General features: G+C 38.5%; 1 protein-coding gene across 8 annotated transcripts in view; it reads left to right on the forward strand.

The window, feature by feature from the left end:
- The first annotated feature begins 12610 nt into the window (after positions 1-12610).
- Positions 12611-19270, forward strand: part of ATP2C1 (ATPase secretory pathway Ca2+ transporting 1) — a 49116-nt gene continuing 42456 nt past the window's right edge. Inside the window, exons 1-3 of one of the 8 annotated variants that reach the window (XM_068935590.1) lie at positions 12611-12717; positions 13226-13377; positions 18886-18996. In XM_068935590.1, coding sequence (XP_068791691.1) covers positions 18994-18996 — 3 coding nt within the window. In that variant the 5' untranslated portion in view covers positions 12611-12717; positions 13226-13377; positions 18886-18993. Of the gene's footprint in view, positions 12718-12970; positions 13087-13207; positions 13458-18885; positions 18997-19270 lie in introns of those variants that run through there. The other 7 variants (XM_068935589.1, XM_068935593.1, XM_068935588.1 and 4 more) reach the window with 7 other exon arrangements.

The raw sequence follows: 19270 nt of genomic DNA on the forward strand, positions 1-19270 counted from the left end.
AGGCTCCAGTCAGTGTTGGTACTTTGTCAGATGCATCAAGCTCTTTCCTTCAAATTGCTGTGTCCTAACTGACCAAGCAGCATTTGTAAGTCACTGGAGTCTGAGCAAAAAGTTCAGTTCCTTTTGCAACACTGCCATAAGAAAAGGTCCAATAAGCTCTGTTATGTACGGCATTTACCTTTTGTTTTCTTAAAAAATGGCACCTCTTCTTAGTTTAACAGTTGCACAGTCTTATCTCCCAGTAACTGTTTGAGGAAGACATTGCTCACAAAGGTTGAGTCGTTAATCAAGCAGAAACAGGCATGCAAACTGCACTTGGGGTGGAAGTTGAGTAGGATGAATGCAAACGGACAATAAGGTACACAACTCAAATAACAGCAGTTAACCTCTGGAATAACTTCTCTGCTAGCATGATGAATTATTTTTTCCGTACCCTGAAATTTCTAAATGTTGGTTAGAGGTGCTTCTAAAAGGGATGATATAGATCAGAGGTTATAGTCTTTGTGTACAGCGGACTGAAGTTTTATTACACAGGGAGGCAGCTTGGATAACAAAAACAATTCCTTACAGCTTTAAAATCTGTGTTCAATCAAAATGGCAGTGGTGAACTTGAATATTCATTTCTGTGTTGTCTATGAATGTAGCTATTATATGCCAAGCAACATTACTATGTGTAACAGTCTAACATATGTAACACACAGCTACTGAAACTGCAAGACTCCTGGCATTTTAAAGGTTGGATTTCATGTCCTTAAGTGATAATCAGGGACTTTTGCAAGAGTCAACTCTTAAGTGGAAAAGATTTCAGATGTCTAGTCTGTCTGGAGATGAGGTACTAATGATGCAGCTAAGGATCTGAAGAGATGCATAACCCCATGTAAGGATCTTATAGCAGGTTGTGCTGGAACTGATCTCTGCTCCGAGATTAACAGTACCTTCCATCACACAGGTTAGCCTCCAGCTAGAAATGATGTGGCTGAAAATCCAAAAGCTCCTACTTACAATGTCTCCTAATGTATATAGGAGAGATGAGATCTAATATTGTCAGTGTTGTAACAGTGATAATGCTCATACTACAACTGACTGGTAATCCAAGTATTAGCACTGATTTTAATAAAAAATGTCTTTGTGTGTTTCTTTTCTGTATAAGAACAGGGTTGAATTTATCTCTGTTAAAGATATAATTAGCGCAGCTGCCTCTAATGTTTCCAGTATAAGCACTCTACACAAGAAGCAGTTATTACAAATGACAAAGTACTTCTTTACAAGGGCAGCTAAGCAATCTATATTGCTATTAATGAAAACTTCATTATAATGGCTTTAGAAACATCATGTTAAATTTGTTTAATAATAGTGGTATAGTTATTCGTATGTAAAAATTACGCATACATTAAGTTTTGGATGATATGTTAAAAAAGTACTGCTTGCCCTGCATGATTAAGGTGCTAGGATTTGTAGCTAAATGGAAGCTTGACTCATTTCTCTAATGAACATTTTTCCCTAGCTTCCTTTCTTCATTGTTCTGAAGCATAAAGCATTTCCCTGGAGTGGTATGTCTAAAATCTGAAATGCTTTGTGATTCTTTGGGGCTGATGGGTATTATGTTATTTAATACTTTATGCTTAATACCATCATGTCAAAATGGTTCTCATGTCTTAACTTCCTTGCAGCTCACTGAATTTCCTTTGGAAAACTATCTTCTAATAAAGATGAGTAGCTCAGTTATCTTTTTAGTCACATTAACTTCTCCAAGCTCATTTGGACAAATGTTTGAGGGACTACATCAGAAGCTAAAACAGAGCAAATGTGGATTTCTTTATGCTAGACTTGCTTTTGCAGAGGCATGGAAGTTCCAATCAGGATTGTATGAAGTTTTCCAGAGAGGTGCAAATGCTTCTCCCACAACCCCCCCAAGTAGCTTTCCTTCTTGAATTATGCTCACTGTATTGAAGTTTGGGTGTTTTGTCCCTTCAGACAAATGTCTTTGAGTTCCCATCCTATGTATAAAAAGTTGAAATATAAACTATGTCTCCAATACTTTCTCAGGCATGTGACAAGTTGATTTTTCAAGAATATGCTATATATATATTTAAAATAAGCAGTTTTCAGTATTGTTGTAAGAAAATAGCAATTCATATAAACTACTTGAAGTATTAAACTAAACAAGGATGCTAATCTTAAGATGTTGAGCCTCTGCCTTTTTGAGGAAAGCGAATAGAAGCTGTGATTCCTTGGTATCGCAAAGAATTTATCTAGCTGTTCATGAATTGCACTAGCTTTTGACTAAAGGTTTAAGTTGTTCAAATCCTTGTTTTAAGAAGCTGAGGAAACGTTGTATTAGACTAATGTATAGGTAATGTGTAGGTAGTGATACTTTTGTAATTCTGAGAATGTGCTAACTTTCAAATTCATGGTTATCCTACATGGTCTGCTGTAGAATTCTTGCATCATTGACATTTAAAGTAGAACGGTATTACAATTTCTGAAATGCTATTTTTCATTTAGGCACTTTTCACTGACACTGATAGAAGCCATCTCAATCAGATATTAGGTTCTTCACTTAAATCCTTATCATGACTCAATGGCTGTTGCTATAACTCTTTCCTTTTTGGGTGGAAGGGAAGCAAGTTGGTTGTCATTTCTGTTTAAAAAAAATTTTAATTTCACTAGATTTCTGAATACTTTGTGTAGTGGTAAGCTTAAAGACAAAGAGCAACTAAGCTAGACTTTCACAGTATTTGAAGGACTGGTATGGTAGCATATGTAAACAAATGTATGACAAGGATTTAAGGCCAAGAGATTAGACTTCAAAGTTGAGGAATGTTCCATTACCTTACTGTGTTTTACTTGTGTACAAATGAAACATTCTTTCTCATTAAAAAAATCCCTTTCTCATCCCATTGTTGCTCCTTCCCTTTTCATCCCGAGAATAAGACTGCCAAATTAAGATAGGATAGATTTAATTTCAGGGACCTTGATGTTTTACATGACAACAGAAATGCTAACAAAAACCCACCAAACTTTAGGTAGCATTTAAAGTTTGTAGATAGCCAAACAAAATAATATCTACATTCTTAAGTGAATTTCTTCAGCTAGTCTACCGAACTAACTTAAAATGATTCTTCTCCCCCCCCCCCCCTTTACAATTGTACAATATTTCTTATAACTAGCCTTAACAAGAAACTGTTGCCTTACTGGAGTTACCACAGAGTTTAAAGTAAGACAGCTGCATCTCAGGGCCTATAACTAGCTTCACCATATGCTTAATCTCCCAGTCATTTCCTCCTCTTGGATTTTCAGATTTTGAAAAGTTCTGGATGTGTCCAAATTGAATGCACAGATTAATTATAAAATGTATGTGGTCTATCCTATTGAGTGCTGTCAGAGATACTGAACATGTGCTATGCTTGACATGTATTAGGCTCAGTGTGCACCCAGTAAGTCACATTTGTCTCCAGGAAATTCAGACACAAATATAGCAGCCCTAATTTTTAACTATGTTTTAAACCAAATGAGAGCAGAAAATGCTTGAGACATTTTTAAAAAAAAAAAAAAAACCTAACTGAAGACACCATTTTTTTAAAATTAGAAATTCCAGAACTGTCAATCCTAATAATTTCAGAAATGACTTAGCCTTTCAGATTATGATTTCTTTAGGGAAAATTTATTTGATCTCTTTATTTTTCAGGTTTTAAGGTTCATGCGTTCAACCATTTTTCTGTAGCTATGAGGATTAGAAACTTTTTTCAGCATAGGGAAATACCTTTGATATAATTACACAGTTCCAACACATACTGTCACAAGGATGTGAAATCAAATCCTAAGAACTGGAAATGTTATTAATACAACAGTATTATAGAAATTGGACTCTTGGTTGTAGTCTTTCTTTGGTATTCATGCAACACCACATGTTGTCTTTTTCTTTATATTCTTTGCTTTGCGTTCAAGGAAGTTTGTACAGGTTGCTACAGGCTAACGTCCTCCCTTAGGATAAAAGGAGGAACATGGATTTGGCCATGATCAATCTCATAATAGTCACTGCCTTTCACAGTAATGTGTGGTATTTTTAATGATGGCTAACATTAGAACTGTTGTAACTACCTTTTTATGTATGGGAACTTGGAGAGGTTGCTGTCATTGCTGTTGGAAAATTTTAAACCTGAACAAATTTTACGTAGCTGCTCCTTCAATTATAGTGTTCCAAGGACAGATTGCTGAGGTCTGCTGTTTGAGCAGGGCTAATTTTACATGGAAGGACAAAGCATAATGGCACAGGTATTTTAAAAGGTTGAATGAATTGCTGTGCTAAATGACCAGGCTGGGTCAAAAATCAGGTAAACGTAACAAAAATGAGCTCTGCTTAAAGACAAGTACTTGAGGAGCTTGTATACCTGCTATAAGGATGAAGTTCATTGTTAATTGTATACTGCTGAGATTGTGTGGAAGACTATATAAATGTATGAAGTCACTTTCTTCAAAATGGACTTCCCTCTTGAATTAAATGCTCTAGGATTTTGAAATAATAGATTTTTCCTTTTGTCACAAACAGCATGCTTGTTGCATAAGAAAACATAATTTTAAAGGTTTGGATAACTCTAAAAATAGACATTTTTCTCACTGATCTTCAGTTTCTTTGTTATCTTCTTTCAGGTTCTTCCTTCTGCATTCAGCTTCAACCCTAGAGGTAGCATTTTGATTAGATTCTGTAGGATATAATAGCTTAATTTCTGCAAAGCTTAATTTCTTCAACCCTAGCTCTCCCTTCACATACTGCAGTGAGACTATGGCTTTGGACATAACAGACTTTATCAATTGGAAAAGCAGAAGCACTAAAGTCAGCTTGTTTAAATCCTTTGTAATCCTTCCCAGGAAGTGAAAAAACAGTATCAGGCATTGTATACATGGGTTGAGGAGGTGAGGCTGTAAACAACTAAAGATCTCAATTCACCAAAGCTGCATACAACTGGAAGTGAAAATTATGGAAGATACAAAAGACATTCTTAAAATATTCTGGGATTACTGTAATCTATAACTACTGGAAAATCCCTTAAATTTCCTATTCTGCAACTTCAAGAGTAGTAAAATTAAGATTTTTGGTGCCTGCTAGATATACACATAGGGAACCTCTAGTTAATCCACATTGCTCTCAAAAGGTCAAGAGCTTCCAGCAGCAGTTTTGTTTTTCCCCTGGATGGATGATTTTTCATGTGTCACTGAATGAGGAATTAGACACAGTTAAAACCTTGAGATATACACATACACACACTTTGAATTCAGCATATTAAATAAGCTGTAGTTTGAAGTCTTAGCACTGCATAAATGCTCAATATTGGTCCTGGAAATAAACTCCAAGCCTACATTTTACTGATTAGATATAAACAGATTCTGGACCGTTTTTTAACAATATATAGAATCTTTAAGGCTATAATTTATTTTAAGCCAAATTTCAAATAGAAAATAAGTTTTTTTCACTGATCTGTCTATCTTTGCCAGCCAATAAATAGGGAAGCATGTTCAGAACTGAAATCTGGATTATGTTGGAGGCCCTTAAAAAAGATGGAGCAAAAACTGCCTAATATTTCTTTATTCCACTGAAAAAGAAACTTTCTTCTGAATAGGCAGTCGGCATGCTGAATTTGAACAGAACGTCCCTACTAGCCAGATGGCGGGGAGGAGGGTATACAGTACAAGTTTCAGTTCTTTTTAAATCAAGTCCCCCTCTGGTGCTTCTTGGCTTGTTGCAGAGGCACAGAATGCAGCTGATGCTAGATATACTGGAAGGGAGAGGTGGACCTCAGGCTTTTTTAACCCTCCCTTTATGACAGGCTGGTAGAATATGCTCTCCCATTTTATATCATACAGTTGTGGGTGTTCACGCCTCTCATACATTCCTGCCAATTTCAGCTGGATCTGAGTGATACATGAACTCAAGTATGTGATCTATTATTTAATGTCAGAGTTACTTTAACTCTAGAGCACATATTTGCAATAGAGGCATCCTATATTAAGTGCTCTTAAACCTGTACTGGTTTTAAAACTGTGACCTCAGACCACTTTTTAAAGATGTAAGGGAGGAAATAATTCTCTGAAGACTAGATTTTCATTTGTATGCACATAGCAATTTTTCCTCCATAAAAAGGAAAATGGAATGCAAGTTGTCCTGTACAACAAAAGTTTATAATGAATTTCTCCCAGCCTGGAAAGCTACCTCATGCTTTCACTTGATAAAATTTTTGGCTCAGAGGCTGAATAAAATTATACAAACCAACCCATTACTTCTAAGTGTTTTATCAGACAAATTATCTTATTCTTGCCAGGAGCTGAAATCTTATACCTAGGTGAACATCTGCTTATTAACTGCCAGCTCTTTATTGAATATTATCTTCACTTTAAGACAGTTTTGAAAAAGAATTTCTAAGTGTTGGGAGACTTGACTGTGTCTGTAATATATGCAGCATTCCTGAAATTTTTGGCACATTAGCCTTGAACCAATTCAAACTAAACTACTTCACAACCACTGATTAAAATCTTTTACAGTTTAATTGTTGAACATCTGTGGTGGGGAATAAAGACTCTATTGCTATAACATAACGGAAATCTTTGAAAAGCAAATATGGTGTTCTTCCTTCCTATTTAAAGAATGATGGCAATCTTTCATCAAGCCATCTAACGTTTACACCACCATGGAGCTGTTGTCGCTTCCATCTTCTACCATACATCACATGCCAAAACATAATGTAGCGGCAGCTGGCACTGCAGATGTGTGGTGCATTTGTCCTATAGCAGACATCCTGACAAGGTGTGTTCCCTGCCTCAGCTGAGATTTCCTATAGTGACTTGTTTCACAGCATATTCCAATTACAGAGCACACCCTCTTTGGATGCATCTCTTGGGTGACTTTTGCAGGCAACATGAAATCAGCTCTTTACTTCACAGAATGAGGAGGACTGTCTGTGTGGAAATCAGAAACCTAAGTAGATGGGATAGAGGCACCTTCTCTTCTAAAAGTTTATATTTGTAGTGCTAGAGCTTTTACTGGAGTACTCAACTTCAAACATGGCTAGTAAGGGGAAATTAAAGAGCTGAAGATCTTTGTATGCCCCACAGGAAGGGAGGAGAAACCTCTATGGAAAGCATGCAATTAATTTGTAACTATTTCAAAATACTGCAGCTGAAGGAAAAGAACAGCAGGTGCGCATGAAGCGCAGAAGAGATGGAAGGTGTCAAGCATTGAAGGAGGACATGTTTCAGACACACTTAAGTGTTATGGTCAGACAGTGAATTCATCTAGTCTCTTCCTGAAGGACAGATTAAACCAGATTCTGTTGGAAGTCTATGTCCGTGGCAGTTTAACCTGACTTAAGGTTGGAGCTCCCACAGTTGTGCCACTATTGCACAGTGGCCTTACAGCAACAATTCTGGGAGTTCAGTAGTAATGCTTGGTAGGCTTTGTTTTTAGCTGGATCAGCCCCCTGAACTGGGTTACCAAGGGACAGTAAGAGTGCTAGAGTCAGCATACAAGAGCAGGGCTGAATGTCAGAGAAAGAGGGCTGAGAAAGGATGATCACAGAAGTCTGATTTTTAGATCTACTTAAGCTGCTGTGATATTGTACCCCTACACTGAATGTAGAACACTTGTAGGGATGCTATTTAGGGATGGAATGAAAAAATTAAGTCTAATGGTGTTTTTTAAAAAATCAGTGAAATTTAATTTAGGACTGCCATAAACCAAAGTTCCTTAATTATCATAATTGCACAGTGTCAAGACAGGCTGAGTTAAGCTAATTTGAAAACTTCAGCTTTTTTTTTTTACATGTTAACATGTGTAGGTTTATAAAGTAAAATGAGTACTTGTTTCCTCTAGGGAAAAATATGATTTCTGATTTTTTTTAATTTAGTGAACTGAATATATTTTTTATATATAAATATATATATATATATATGTAAACACTCAAACTTTAGGTGGAATTTACCATGGTTTTTCCCTGGAGAATTCTATTCGGAGATGAGGTGATAGCTCCCACCAGTTGTCAATAGGATAGCGTGGAGGGAAAGGATGTAGAGAAGAAACATGCAGTGCAAGCTTTATAAATGACAAACCATTTAAAAAGGGCATAAATGAAAAGATACAGTACTGTGCATTCCCTACCTGATTCCAGTCATGTAAATACTCTGTAAAGGACTGAAAGCACTGGTGTTTTTGACGTCAGGATGAAAGGAGAAGGCAAATAATTAAATTAAAAGGAAGTCCATCCTACCAGTAGGATTTTTTCCCCAGAAAAAACAATTTGTGCCCTGTATATTGAGGGCAGCTTGAATTATGCCCAAAGCAAGTAGTTGAGATGCATATTTTAACAGAAGGATCACATATTAACCTTCTTTCTGCCCCAAACTGAAGTGTTACAGAAAGCTTTGATACATTTTTAAATACTAATGATTTAATAAAAGGCAAAAATTTTTCTGAATCATAAGAACTTATAAACGTCTCATGAGATCTACAAAATTCTTAGTAGACTTCACTCAACGTTGATAAAATTTTAACAAATCCATCTTTAAAAGGATACTATCAGAAATTCTTCTGCTTCTGTGTTCTATCCAAATCTTCAATCTGGAATCTCACTTTAGAACAAGAACAAAAAAAATTGGGTGTTGTTATGGTCTGAGAAGTGGCTTCAACAGAATAATCCTGTTCAATATATCTCCATCCTGTAAACCATGCAATTACAATATCTTAATTTTATGTTTAAAATACATTTTGCTCTACTGCTGTAATACAAGGGAATAGCTAAATTGAATTGATTTCGATCCTGAAGACTAAAACATATTTGAAGCAAGCTTGCATATAAATATGTGGCAGGTTAAGATCTATCTGTTAATGTCGCTTGACTGAATTTTCCTTTCTTCCCTTCCAACTGATCAGTGGCACTATCTGGAATGTCACATTTATTACCTCAGTGGAATTAAGAGGCTTTGGAAGTCTTGGAAAAGTTAAGAAGTAATTTAAAACACTTGAGAACCTTTCAGGTTGCCTTTGGATTTCATGCAGAAGCAAAATAAGCATTTTTTCCCCTTTTTGCAAGATTTTTGTAATGTACTTATCCCATTTCATTTTATCAAATTACTAGCTTTCAGCCTTGAAGGTCTAAGAGTGCACAAAAGCTAATGAAAGTTGCAGCACCTATTTATGCTCACCATACCTGTGCCATCCTCTTGCCTGTTCCAGGATAATCGCTTCTGTGGTTGCACAGTGTACTAGCTCAAACTGATTCATTTAGAGAAGGCTGTATTTATTAATTCACTGGGTTAGTTGGAACATGAATCAGTTCCCATATAAACTTTTTTATTGGTAAGTTTGAGATCGTGGCTCTGAAATGATCTAGTGGCTCCCTTGCGCTGACAGTTGCTCACAGAAGGAAGGGTGACTGAGGGCCAGCATTAACAGGGAGTAAATGGTGAGATTTCTGTGGGAGAAAGGAAAATGATAGTAATTTCTTTTTTTGGTGATGTGGAACAGTTAGGTGGTGCTGTGCAGCATATAAACGTGATAACACCCTGGATGGAAGGAAAACACTTGAGGCTGGGGGCTGCTTAAATTGCAATGGATATGGTGTTCATGAAAACTCTGCTCTCCTAAATGTAAACCTACTATTGGCACGTTTACTTCTCTGTTAAAAAATATCTTGGGGGTCTGAACTAGAAAGACAAAAAATTGGTGATCTAACAGCTACTAATGTGTTCAGTCTTGATTTTGGAAAAAAAAAATCAGTATTGTGTATCCTTTCAAATACTATCTCTTTTAAAAGAAAGAGATTCTAACTGAATTTTAGGAATTGTTTGGTCTTTTGTATTTTAACTAATGCTAATTTATATATATATATACACACACACACACTGTTGCACGTTCTCACTTGAAACAGTCTGTTGTGAACAGACAAATTAGAAAGGTTTGCTCATTGGATATTCAGACCAGCATTTTACTGTAAAATTGTTTATATGAGATAAAAAAGACATATTCTTGCAATTTGTGCATATGACTGGCTACACTGGTTACTGTAAGAGAAACTTTTTTTAATCTCAGATTTTTATCCCCCCAATCTTATTCTAATGATGCTGCCTTGGTTTGCTAAATAATATTTTCGCTACACACCTTTATGAGGCTTCCTGAAGATATTAAGGCTGTCCCAATACTCTTGTAGCAAGCGCAGGTTAAGGTCAGGATTTTTTTTTTTAAAGAAACAATCTTCAGCAGCAGATGGAGATAAAATACTTTGTTTATTAAACAGCCACTGAGTGTAGGTGTAGGGTATGGCAGAAACAGTAATATAAATTTCAAGGACAGATATGGCCCTAGTATAATGCAGAAGAGGTGCTGTTTGCAACACAGGAGTGTGCATGATTGGCAGATTTACGCTAACATGAAAGATTAAACCCTAGAGATGAAGCTCTTTGTTCTCACTATACAGTCAGGTTTGCTTTTGACTTCTCTCCTCTTTTAAGACACGTATAAAGGATGTTTCTTAGCAGATGGACTTTACATCAGAGATAAAATTAGATCTCAATAGCTTCAGTACTGAACAAGCTCAAATGCTCCCCTCTTCTCTCCCAAACTTCATAGCATAGTGTAAAGAAGTTCAAATCTGTTGTGCATGTAAATAGTATTAAGAGCTATATATAGGCTGGGTTATTTTCTTTTCTTCATGGAAATATTTAAAACAGTCTTTCATATTTAGTGGTAACATTTGATATTGAAAGCACTACCTACCAGTTTTAACAAAGTAAATGAATGGCTTTCTAACTAGTCATTGTGCATCGGTTTTGTGTTGAAACTGAGGCAATGTAACTAGTACCCCAGTTAGCTCAAGGTGGCTCTTTGCTAACCTTACAGACAAGGTAACAGAAGCAGTATATTGGAGGGTCATTGCTACTATGGCAGTGCCAGCTACTTATAGTGGGATATTTCATGGAATTCCTGAACACTACAGTGTTATTCAGGAAACGTGGCAACTCTATGGTCAGGTTTGAAATTATGCCTTAGATGATCTCAGTTAACCTGCTTTCTGTCTTTCATTTTCTTAAATATAAGCATCTGGGCCCACACTATAAATTAGCACTTGTTGCTTTTCTTCACCTCTCACCATATATAGGCAAGTTTAAACTATTTTAGCAGCCAAACAACTTATGTTCAAGTTTGCTTTAAATTACAAAAAAAAAAAAAGGGGGGGGGGAGAATAAGCTGTTTAACTTGACCTTGTTTGGCTGAGGATTCAAGAGATACTCTGTTATGGGCTGGGGGACTTAATTAAAAGGCTAAAACTTGCTTCTACTAAATGTTCTTTATGAACAAGAAAGGTTTTGGTTTCTTCTGCTTATGAAAAACAAAGCCAAGGTGACAGGTTAATCACGGGATGTCAATGAGATTGTATTTGCATGCCTGCGTTGTCATACTCCTTTAGAAATTGGGTGTAAGCGCTAGAAGTAGTATGTCTGGATTAGATTTTGACCTTGAAAGTCAGAACAGATTTTTTTCTTATTACAGGTGTACACCGTATCTTGCATGCATAATCAATTTTATATTTAAGGATAATCTCAATGGAAATCCCTTTATTTAAAAAATTCCCTAATCTTGGTGCTCAGTGCTAGAGTTTGTGTTTCAAGTAACAATCATTTGGAGGTCTAGGTAAATATAATTGAATTGGTAAAGCGTTTTTTCAAGGCACTTGGCTAACAACAAGGGTTGGTAGCTATACCTCCTGAAAAATAAGTTTTAAACATAGTTCTGAAGTGTTCAGCTTTTTGAATCAGTAGTTTTGGCTTTGGCTAGTATTTTGAAAGAACATGCTGATTTGTCTGGTGATTACTAGGCTACAAATTTCATTTGGGTATATGTTGGTGCTTAAAACCTCACTACTCCATGCGTGGCACTGATGAATAGTATGGAGGATAGCAAAGAAAAATTCTGAAATGTGTTGGTATTAGGAGGAGGAGGGATTATTGGGAAATCAACAGTTCAGCAGTATTGGGCAAGGGCCCAGATCGCCACCGGTTACTGCGGGGCCTCGGGCACTCACCAGCTTTGCCCCTCTGCCCGGTTTCCTCGAGGGTAGGGAGGTTCCTGGCCAGAGACAGGACGCTGCAGCCCACGCCTGTCCTTGCCCTGCTGCTGGCCGGCTCCGTGACTTTTTAGGGCGGCCAACACTGCTTATGGCTCCGTCTTCCCTGTGGTAAAAACATTCCCCCCCCCGGTCTTGGCTTGCGTGCGAGGCGTGCGCTGCGCTCCGCCGCTGCAGCAGGCCCCATCCCGGGCGTTTAAACACCTCTGTTTTCAAGACCCGCAGGGTCGGAGGGGCGGGCGCTGCCCTACCAGCCTGTGAGGCCTCTCTCAGGCCGTAGCTGAAGCCTCCCATCGCGGCCGGCGCCTGAGGAGGGCGCTCACCATAACGGGCGGAGCCCGACCTGGGCCCGCCCCAACGGCCGCCCGCCCCAACGGCCGCGCTCGCGCTCCCCGCAACGGCCGCCAGTCCTAACGGCCGCGCCCCCCCCCCCCCCCCCCAAGCCGCCTGCTCGGCGGCCTCCCGGGGCGCAGGCGCCTCCCTCCCCCGCCCTTCCGCCGCCGCGCCCCTCCCCGTCCGCTGCTCCCTCCCCCGCCGCGCGCCGCCCGCGGAAGTGGAGCGGAGCGGGGATGCGGCCGCGCCGCCGCTGCCGCCCCGAGTCCCGCAGGTGAGAGGCGCAGTCTCTGCGAGGGAGCCGCCGCCTGCGCCATTTTCCCGCCGGCCCCCCCCCCCCCCCGCCGCCGCCTCGGCGGCGCGGGCCCGGCGGTCGGCTGCGGGGAGCCGCCAGCGCCGGCCCTCGCCGCGCCGCAGCCGCGTCCCCCGGCGCTGTGGGGGCGGTCGGAGGCGGGGGGTGGGGGGGGTTGCTTGGCGTGAGGGTTTATTTTTGGTGGCTCGGCTCCGTGTGGGGCCGCCGGGCCGGGCCGGGCCTGCGCAGGGAGCGGTTGGTGGGGCGGCGGCTCCGCGAGGCTGCGGCGCGGCGTTGTGTCGCTGCTGGGCGACTGGTCCTGCTGCTCGGTGGCCTCTGAGAGCTCTGCGGGTGCGCGTTTGTTCTGTGTGTGTGTGTGGAGAAGGAGCGCGGGCGCGGGGCAGACCTGTAGGGTCCGGTTATTTTCTTTTTCCCTTATTTTATTTTTATTTTTAATTTTCTCCTCCTTTAGCGCTGGTTTCTCTTGCAGATGTTGCTGCAGGTGGGGGCAGAGGGAGCGGTGTGATTGCCTGGGATCTTGGGGCGTCTCTCTCTTCACCTCGCAGTTCCTGCTCCAGTGCTGCTGTTGCTAAAGACTTTTTGTAACTGTCGACTCAAGTGCGGTTTCGATGGAAAATGAAGGTAAAGGTCTCTGATCAGAGTCACTGGCTTCACTGGAGCTAAGAGGATTTTTGCATGCAATTTGGTGACAGCTCCTACTGGTGCGTGTGTATGCTTTACTGTTCCAGGGGTTTACAGGGTTGCTTTTATGTGCTCATCTCATGTCAAGGATTTTGTTCTGCAGTCTGTAGCTTGTGAATTGTAGAACTGCCTTTTTTTTTTTTCTGTGCTGCTGCTTGTTGGCCTAAATTGGCCATTTATTTTCTTTATTTTCTTTTTTTTTTTTTTAAATACTTAAGATATGTGCTTAGATGTTTTATTTTAGTGTGCTGTATGCATTTGGAATATACTTTCTTGTGTTATTTGTACAGGTGTTTCTGAGCATCACTTGCTGCTTATTTGTTTAGATTATATGCTTTTGTTAAATTCAATCTTTCAGAAACAAGCTGAAAAGCATTAGTTGCATTTTTGGTTGAATACTTTATTAGTGCATATTCTATATTCTTAAAAAATCACTTAACTTTTTTTCTTTTGGATTGTTTTTACTTAAAAAAGTGGCACAGGAGTTTCGAGTTGTACCATTTGAGAGATCTGGTATAAAGTTGTGTACGGTTTATGCTGAAAGAAGTTGCTGTGTTGTGCTTTCTCTTTCTTGTCTAGGAAATCATTCTTCAGGAATGATTTAGTCTGGGGAGTTAGTTCAGTTTTTCCTTGTTGGGCTTCAGTACATGTTATAGGAAGCTTGAAAACCTCTTGCCTTGCTGATGGAGTGACTGTGAGCTTCACACGTTTCCCTTTCTGCTCAGATCTGGATGTTGAAGAAATTTTATCTGAAATTCGTTATACTTATTATTATGTATTTTTAAAAAAGAACTACTGATTTCTCATTCTCTTTCTCTCCCCTGTTGTGTTGTCACTATTCTTTGTAGCTTATTTGTAGCTTATCTACTGTGTAACTTATTTGGTGGCCGCTGGATTTTCTTTGTGATAGGTTGTTGCATGACCCATCTGAGCTCCTTCTCTTCCCCCTATCCTTTTGAAAGGACAAGTGCTGCTTTTAGTAGTTTGATTCAAATGGGATGCTGGGTTGAGCAGTACTCCACGGTGGGATGGACTGACAAAATTGTTTTCTACAGTGGATATTGTTCTGTTTTGAAATACATCTGTCTTCCATGACTGGAAAGTTGTAATAATTGCAAAGTCCAACTGAAACTGGAAACTGCAGAGGTTACTTTAATTTAGCATTTCAGAATTTTTCTAACTTTATTTTAAAGTTAAAATTTTATTGATTCTGTTAATCACATCTTCTAAGAGAATGTTTGTAATAAAGAGCATGGAACTGACTAGAAGGATTTTTTTACTCTTGGGAACACCTCTAGAGAGGAGTGATCTTCCTTTTGGGAGCATAGTTAGTAGGAGTGGTGTTTATGCAGTTGTATTTCAATCACTGAATTTTAAATACAAGATTCTTGAATGGGCAGCACTCAGAGGGGACAAGAAAAAGCAAAACGGATATAATACCGTTGAATAGCAATGCATTTAAAGAGGATTATCTGTCAGAAACTTGTGTGCCACAACCAAACATGAGGAAGACTTAGTCCTCTAGCTGTATTAACGAATAAATGGGATATCGTAGATGTAATTTATAATAAAGTTGGATATGATAGGGTATGGCCTGTTCTAAATCTTCCAAGTGGTAGTTGTTCAAAGATCGTGTTTCTTGAGGCTTTTGTGGAATAAATTAGTTGTATTTAAGAAGGAGTTATATTGCATGATAGATAAAGAGGTATATTTTAAAGTTCTTCTGGGGGAAAAATACTTCAAAAGATGATTGGATGCATATTTCAAAGGCAGAAATAATTACCATGGTTTACTGAGGGTTTTCAAAATAGGCTAAATTTCTGTGGTATGAAAAAAGCAAAACTTCAGTATGAATAATAAGGTTGAGTTGGTTCTCTTATCATCTTGGCATTCATTTGAATTACTTTCTCTACACATTTTCTTTCCTGCCACCTCATAATTGAGTGTGCAGACAAGCACATATTTACAACTGTTTGCTGTCTGTTTTAGTCCTTTTGGTTTTTTGGGGGAGGGTTCTTTCTATCCAGTTGATGTTTTGAGACAGCTAGACATCAGCAGCTTTCATATCGGAACTTTCCAGCTCTCTTGAGATGATCCTTAATGTATTTTTTCCAGGAGATAGGTAAACTGTGGAACAAAAGACAGAAGGTTTTTTTTTTTCAAAATAGTCTTTAATTTGGATATTGAGAAAGGAATGGCAGATTTTTTCCAAATTTGGAGCAGTGTTCAAGGTCAGAAAGTGATAACATGGATTGGAAAACTGACCTTTTCCTCTGTTAATTCAGTTTTCATAAGCAGTATTGTATGTTTACTGTAAGAAAGCCAATGTTTTGTCCCAAGGCTGTGGTTTCTGTCTCTTGTGCTGGGATGAATTTGACAGCTAATTAAACTTTTGCTCGGAATTCGTGTGTCTCATGTTAAGGGGGAAGAGAGAGGATCTCCCATAAGAAGTTTTCTGCTTAGCTCATTAAATGTTTGACTTAGAGGAATGATATTTGTGTTTTTGTTCTGAAAGGTAGAACTCGGACTTCCTTCCATAAATGTAGCTTTTTTCTTAAGCTGTAGGCAGTTGAGAGAGCTTGCATTTTTTATTTTGGGTAAAACATAACTTTGAATACAAACTAGGCCTTTTTTGGACCTCTCCTTAGACATCACTGCATTTTGCCCATTTTAAATGACTTTCTGTGGTCGTAGTTTTTTGTTTTTTTTTTTTCTTTTGTCACTTTTTTTTAAATTGTGACAATTTCTTTGTTCTGCAGAGGATTGGCTTATAGAGCCCTCTGTCTTTTTAGCAGGAAAAACAAAGAACACAGGTTGTATTACATCAACTTTGAGCTTTTCTGCTCTAAGGCCAGACTATGGTTATAGACAAAATTGTTAAGTAGGAGTACTGCTTTGTTACCGAGGCCTTCTATATCATTTGTTCTCAGGTCTTAAAGTGTTTTACAGAAGAAGTCAAAATAACACTTTCCCACCTGTAAAACAAAAGAAAAAATTTCCCAAGATCACGTAGAAGGCTGGTACAAAAATTCAGATCAAACTCACTGTAAATAATAGAAACATCATGTGGTGATTCTGAAATCCTCTTCAATCTTCATGGCTTTAAGTCCAAGTTAATTTAAGCTAATCTTCAGGGAAGACTGTTACTATCAACCTGTGCTATGTTAAGTTACTGTTTGGAATTTCAGGATAGTTTTGTTAGTTGGGTGAATACTGAGACAGAAGTTGATGGATTTGGGGTGGAGGGAGGGAGATACATTGGTTCTTCAAATAATCCTAAGCTAATAAAAATATAGTTGTTTTTTTAACCATGTGCTTGAAGTGCAGTTTACTTTCCTAATGAGTTTTGTGGGCTTTTTTCTTAATTGATGAACATGGGCTTAGTTGCAAAACTGACAAAATGAAAATCGGTGAATAGGTTATGGCTTTTGGGGCAGTGTGAGTTCCCTGGACTAACTCACCATGGATTAGACAGCTGTAAGTACTGATGAAAGGACTGAGCATGGATAAACAAAACTGGAAACAAAGCGGGGGGGGGGGTGCCTATGGCAGCACCAACTTGAAAACAATTTAAGTTGTTCCAGAGTGGCACCATCAGTTGTTCATGAAAGTGATATCCAAAATAATCAGAATGAAATTTCTGATGGAAAATATGTTGGAAATCCTGAAATGGGCTTGGTTTTATCACAGCAGTTCACATTCCCTTTAGAGTTTTAGATGATTTATTAAATAAACTAATAGATTAAACAAGAATTTTGATGTTCATGGGTTACTGTTTGTTATCATCTGTGACTTGCTATGAGAAAATTAGAATCAATACTTCACTGGGGCTAACGTAAAAGTGACATCTTTTCTGTTTAACTTGAAGGATAAGGTGAGAAAAGAGAATTTTTTTAACCACTGTGTCTGGAGAGACTTCACTGAAGGCTAGTTAGAAAAGATAACTTCCTATCTGTTGCTAGTTATTTCAGTTGTCATAGTGCTATTTTTTTGTCTGGCATTAGAAATATAGATCGCCTTTTAATCGAACAACCAGTGTTGCCTCTTCGTCTGTTGTTTGATTGGCTGATGGAATGCTGTATAGTTTCTTTCCTTTCCTGTTATTTTTCCCCTATGCTGTTAAACCAGAAATGTTAATCTATAGTAATGTAGAAACTGGTTAGCATGAAATCTGCTTGAGTTCAAACTTCACAAAATGTGTGTTAATTCACTAGCTTTCTGACTCCTCTATATGGAGAATCTATTGCATAATCTTTTCTTAGTGAGTCATAGTAATAGTGGCATAAGGAAAACTCAGTTTTCAAGGTAGCTAATTTAACAAAAGAGAAACATGTTTCTCACTTTTTTGGTGAACAATTTGAGTGTGTGGTGAGAATGGTATCTTGGGGTGCAATTCCATAAGACCGTATAAAACGATGTGATCGCTGTTGAAAGGAGGAGATCCTGCTCTGGGCTGTGTTCTGCCATGTGTGTTGTGTTGGCTGTCACGGTCATTGAATTTGTCTGACTTGCTAGCTTGGCAGAATGCTAACCCCGTCCCTCTTTTCCTGAGCCCCCTGTTGGATTGTTTTTTGCTGAGTTAGTAATTTGAATTGGCTTGTGGAGAGTTCAGTGAACGCCAGAAATGGTGAAGTCGTGAAATTCTCTGGCAGGGACAAGAGGAGTAAGACCTCTTCCTTTTAGTGCAAGCACACCGTTAGGTTGACTCAGTCTTCATGTAGTCATAGCATCAGTATATCAGAGTGAGGCATGCTGTGATTAGCGCTACATGTTTTTTAGAAAATGGAACAGATACTGAAATGCATTTGGAAGGGATGGTTAAGGAAAAAAAAGCCATGCACCTGTTGATGTGATGTATTGATGGAATATAAATTCCCGCACAGACCACAATGAATTTTTGCAAGAGTGGAATAGATTCAAGATATGTGAATTTTATTAGTTGCAAGACCTGCTTTTGAGCCAGTGGAAGAGTTCAGGTGATACCTAACTGACCCTGGGTGGTAAAATTGGTAATAGCAGTGTGGTCTTTAGAAGGTAAAAAGAATGATACAGTTACAATGCAGAAAATAAAAGAAAAATAAAGTACGATAATCAAGGTATAAATTTGGGGTGAACATCTGTTTCTAATTGTTTTGTAAACATTGTACTCTAAACTGTTAGAAGGGATAAAATGGATAATGGCTTAGCAGATGCAGACTGCAGAATCTAGATTACAGAGGCTTTAAAAATATTTTTAAATCATAAATGTTCTGCATACATAATTCACAAAAAAGCTTGGTGAATACACTTGCCGCTTTTTCAATTCTAATTATAAGAAAACTTATTACCATAAGTGGAGTAATTATGCAGTGAGTCATGTTTGCATTTTAAAAAGAATTGACACCAGCTTGGGTCTGAGAACTGTTTTAAACAATAACTTCAGGATTATGTTTCATTTTACTTTTTTAGAATTTCATGTTGTCACGTTATGAACTAACTGTAGAGCTGTCAAGGATATAGAGTGAAGTATTAGGATATGGAGCTTCCTGCGTTATTTTAAACAAATTTGAACTACAAATGGTGAGCAAATGTTCCATGGCATTTTTTTTGTTTAGTGCAACTATATGACAACTGAAGTGCGCGTATGTCATGGATGCATAAGCAGTATCTTAAGGGGTGCTGAAATTCTCTGTTAGTATTTGCTGTTCAAGTACCATCCTTCATTCTGAGAAGCCCAATGTTTTAAAGTGTTAGGATATAGAAGCAAACTACTGGAGAAGAGCCATATCATCTTATTTTTAAGCTTAGATCTTCTCTTCTAGAAAGTTAGCAACTGTCTGGCAAGATAAATGGC

This window comes from Struthio camelus, chromosome 2 (assembly GCF_040807025.1).
Source record: "Struthio camelus isolate bStrCam1 chromosome 2, bStrCam1.hap1, whole genome shotgun sequence".
NCBI classification, from domain to species: Eukaryota; Metazoa; Chordata; class Aves; order Struthioniformes; family Struthionidae; genus Struthio; species Struthio camelus.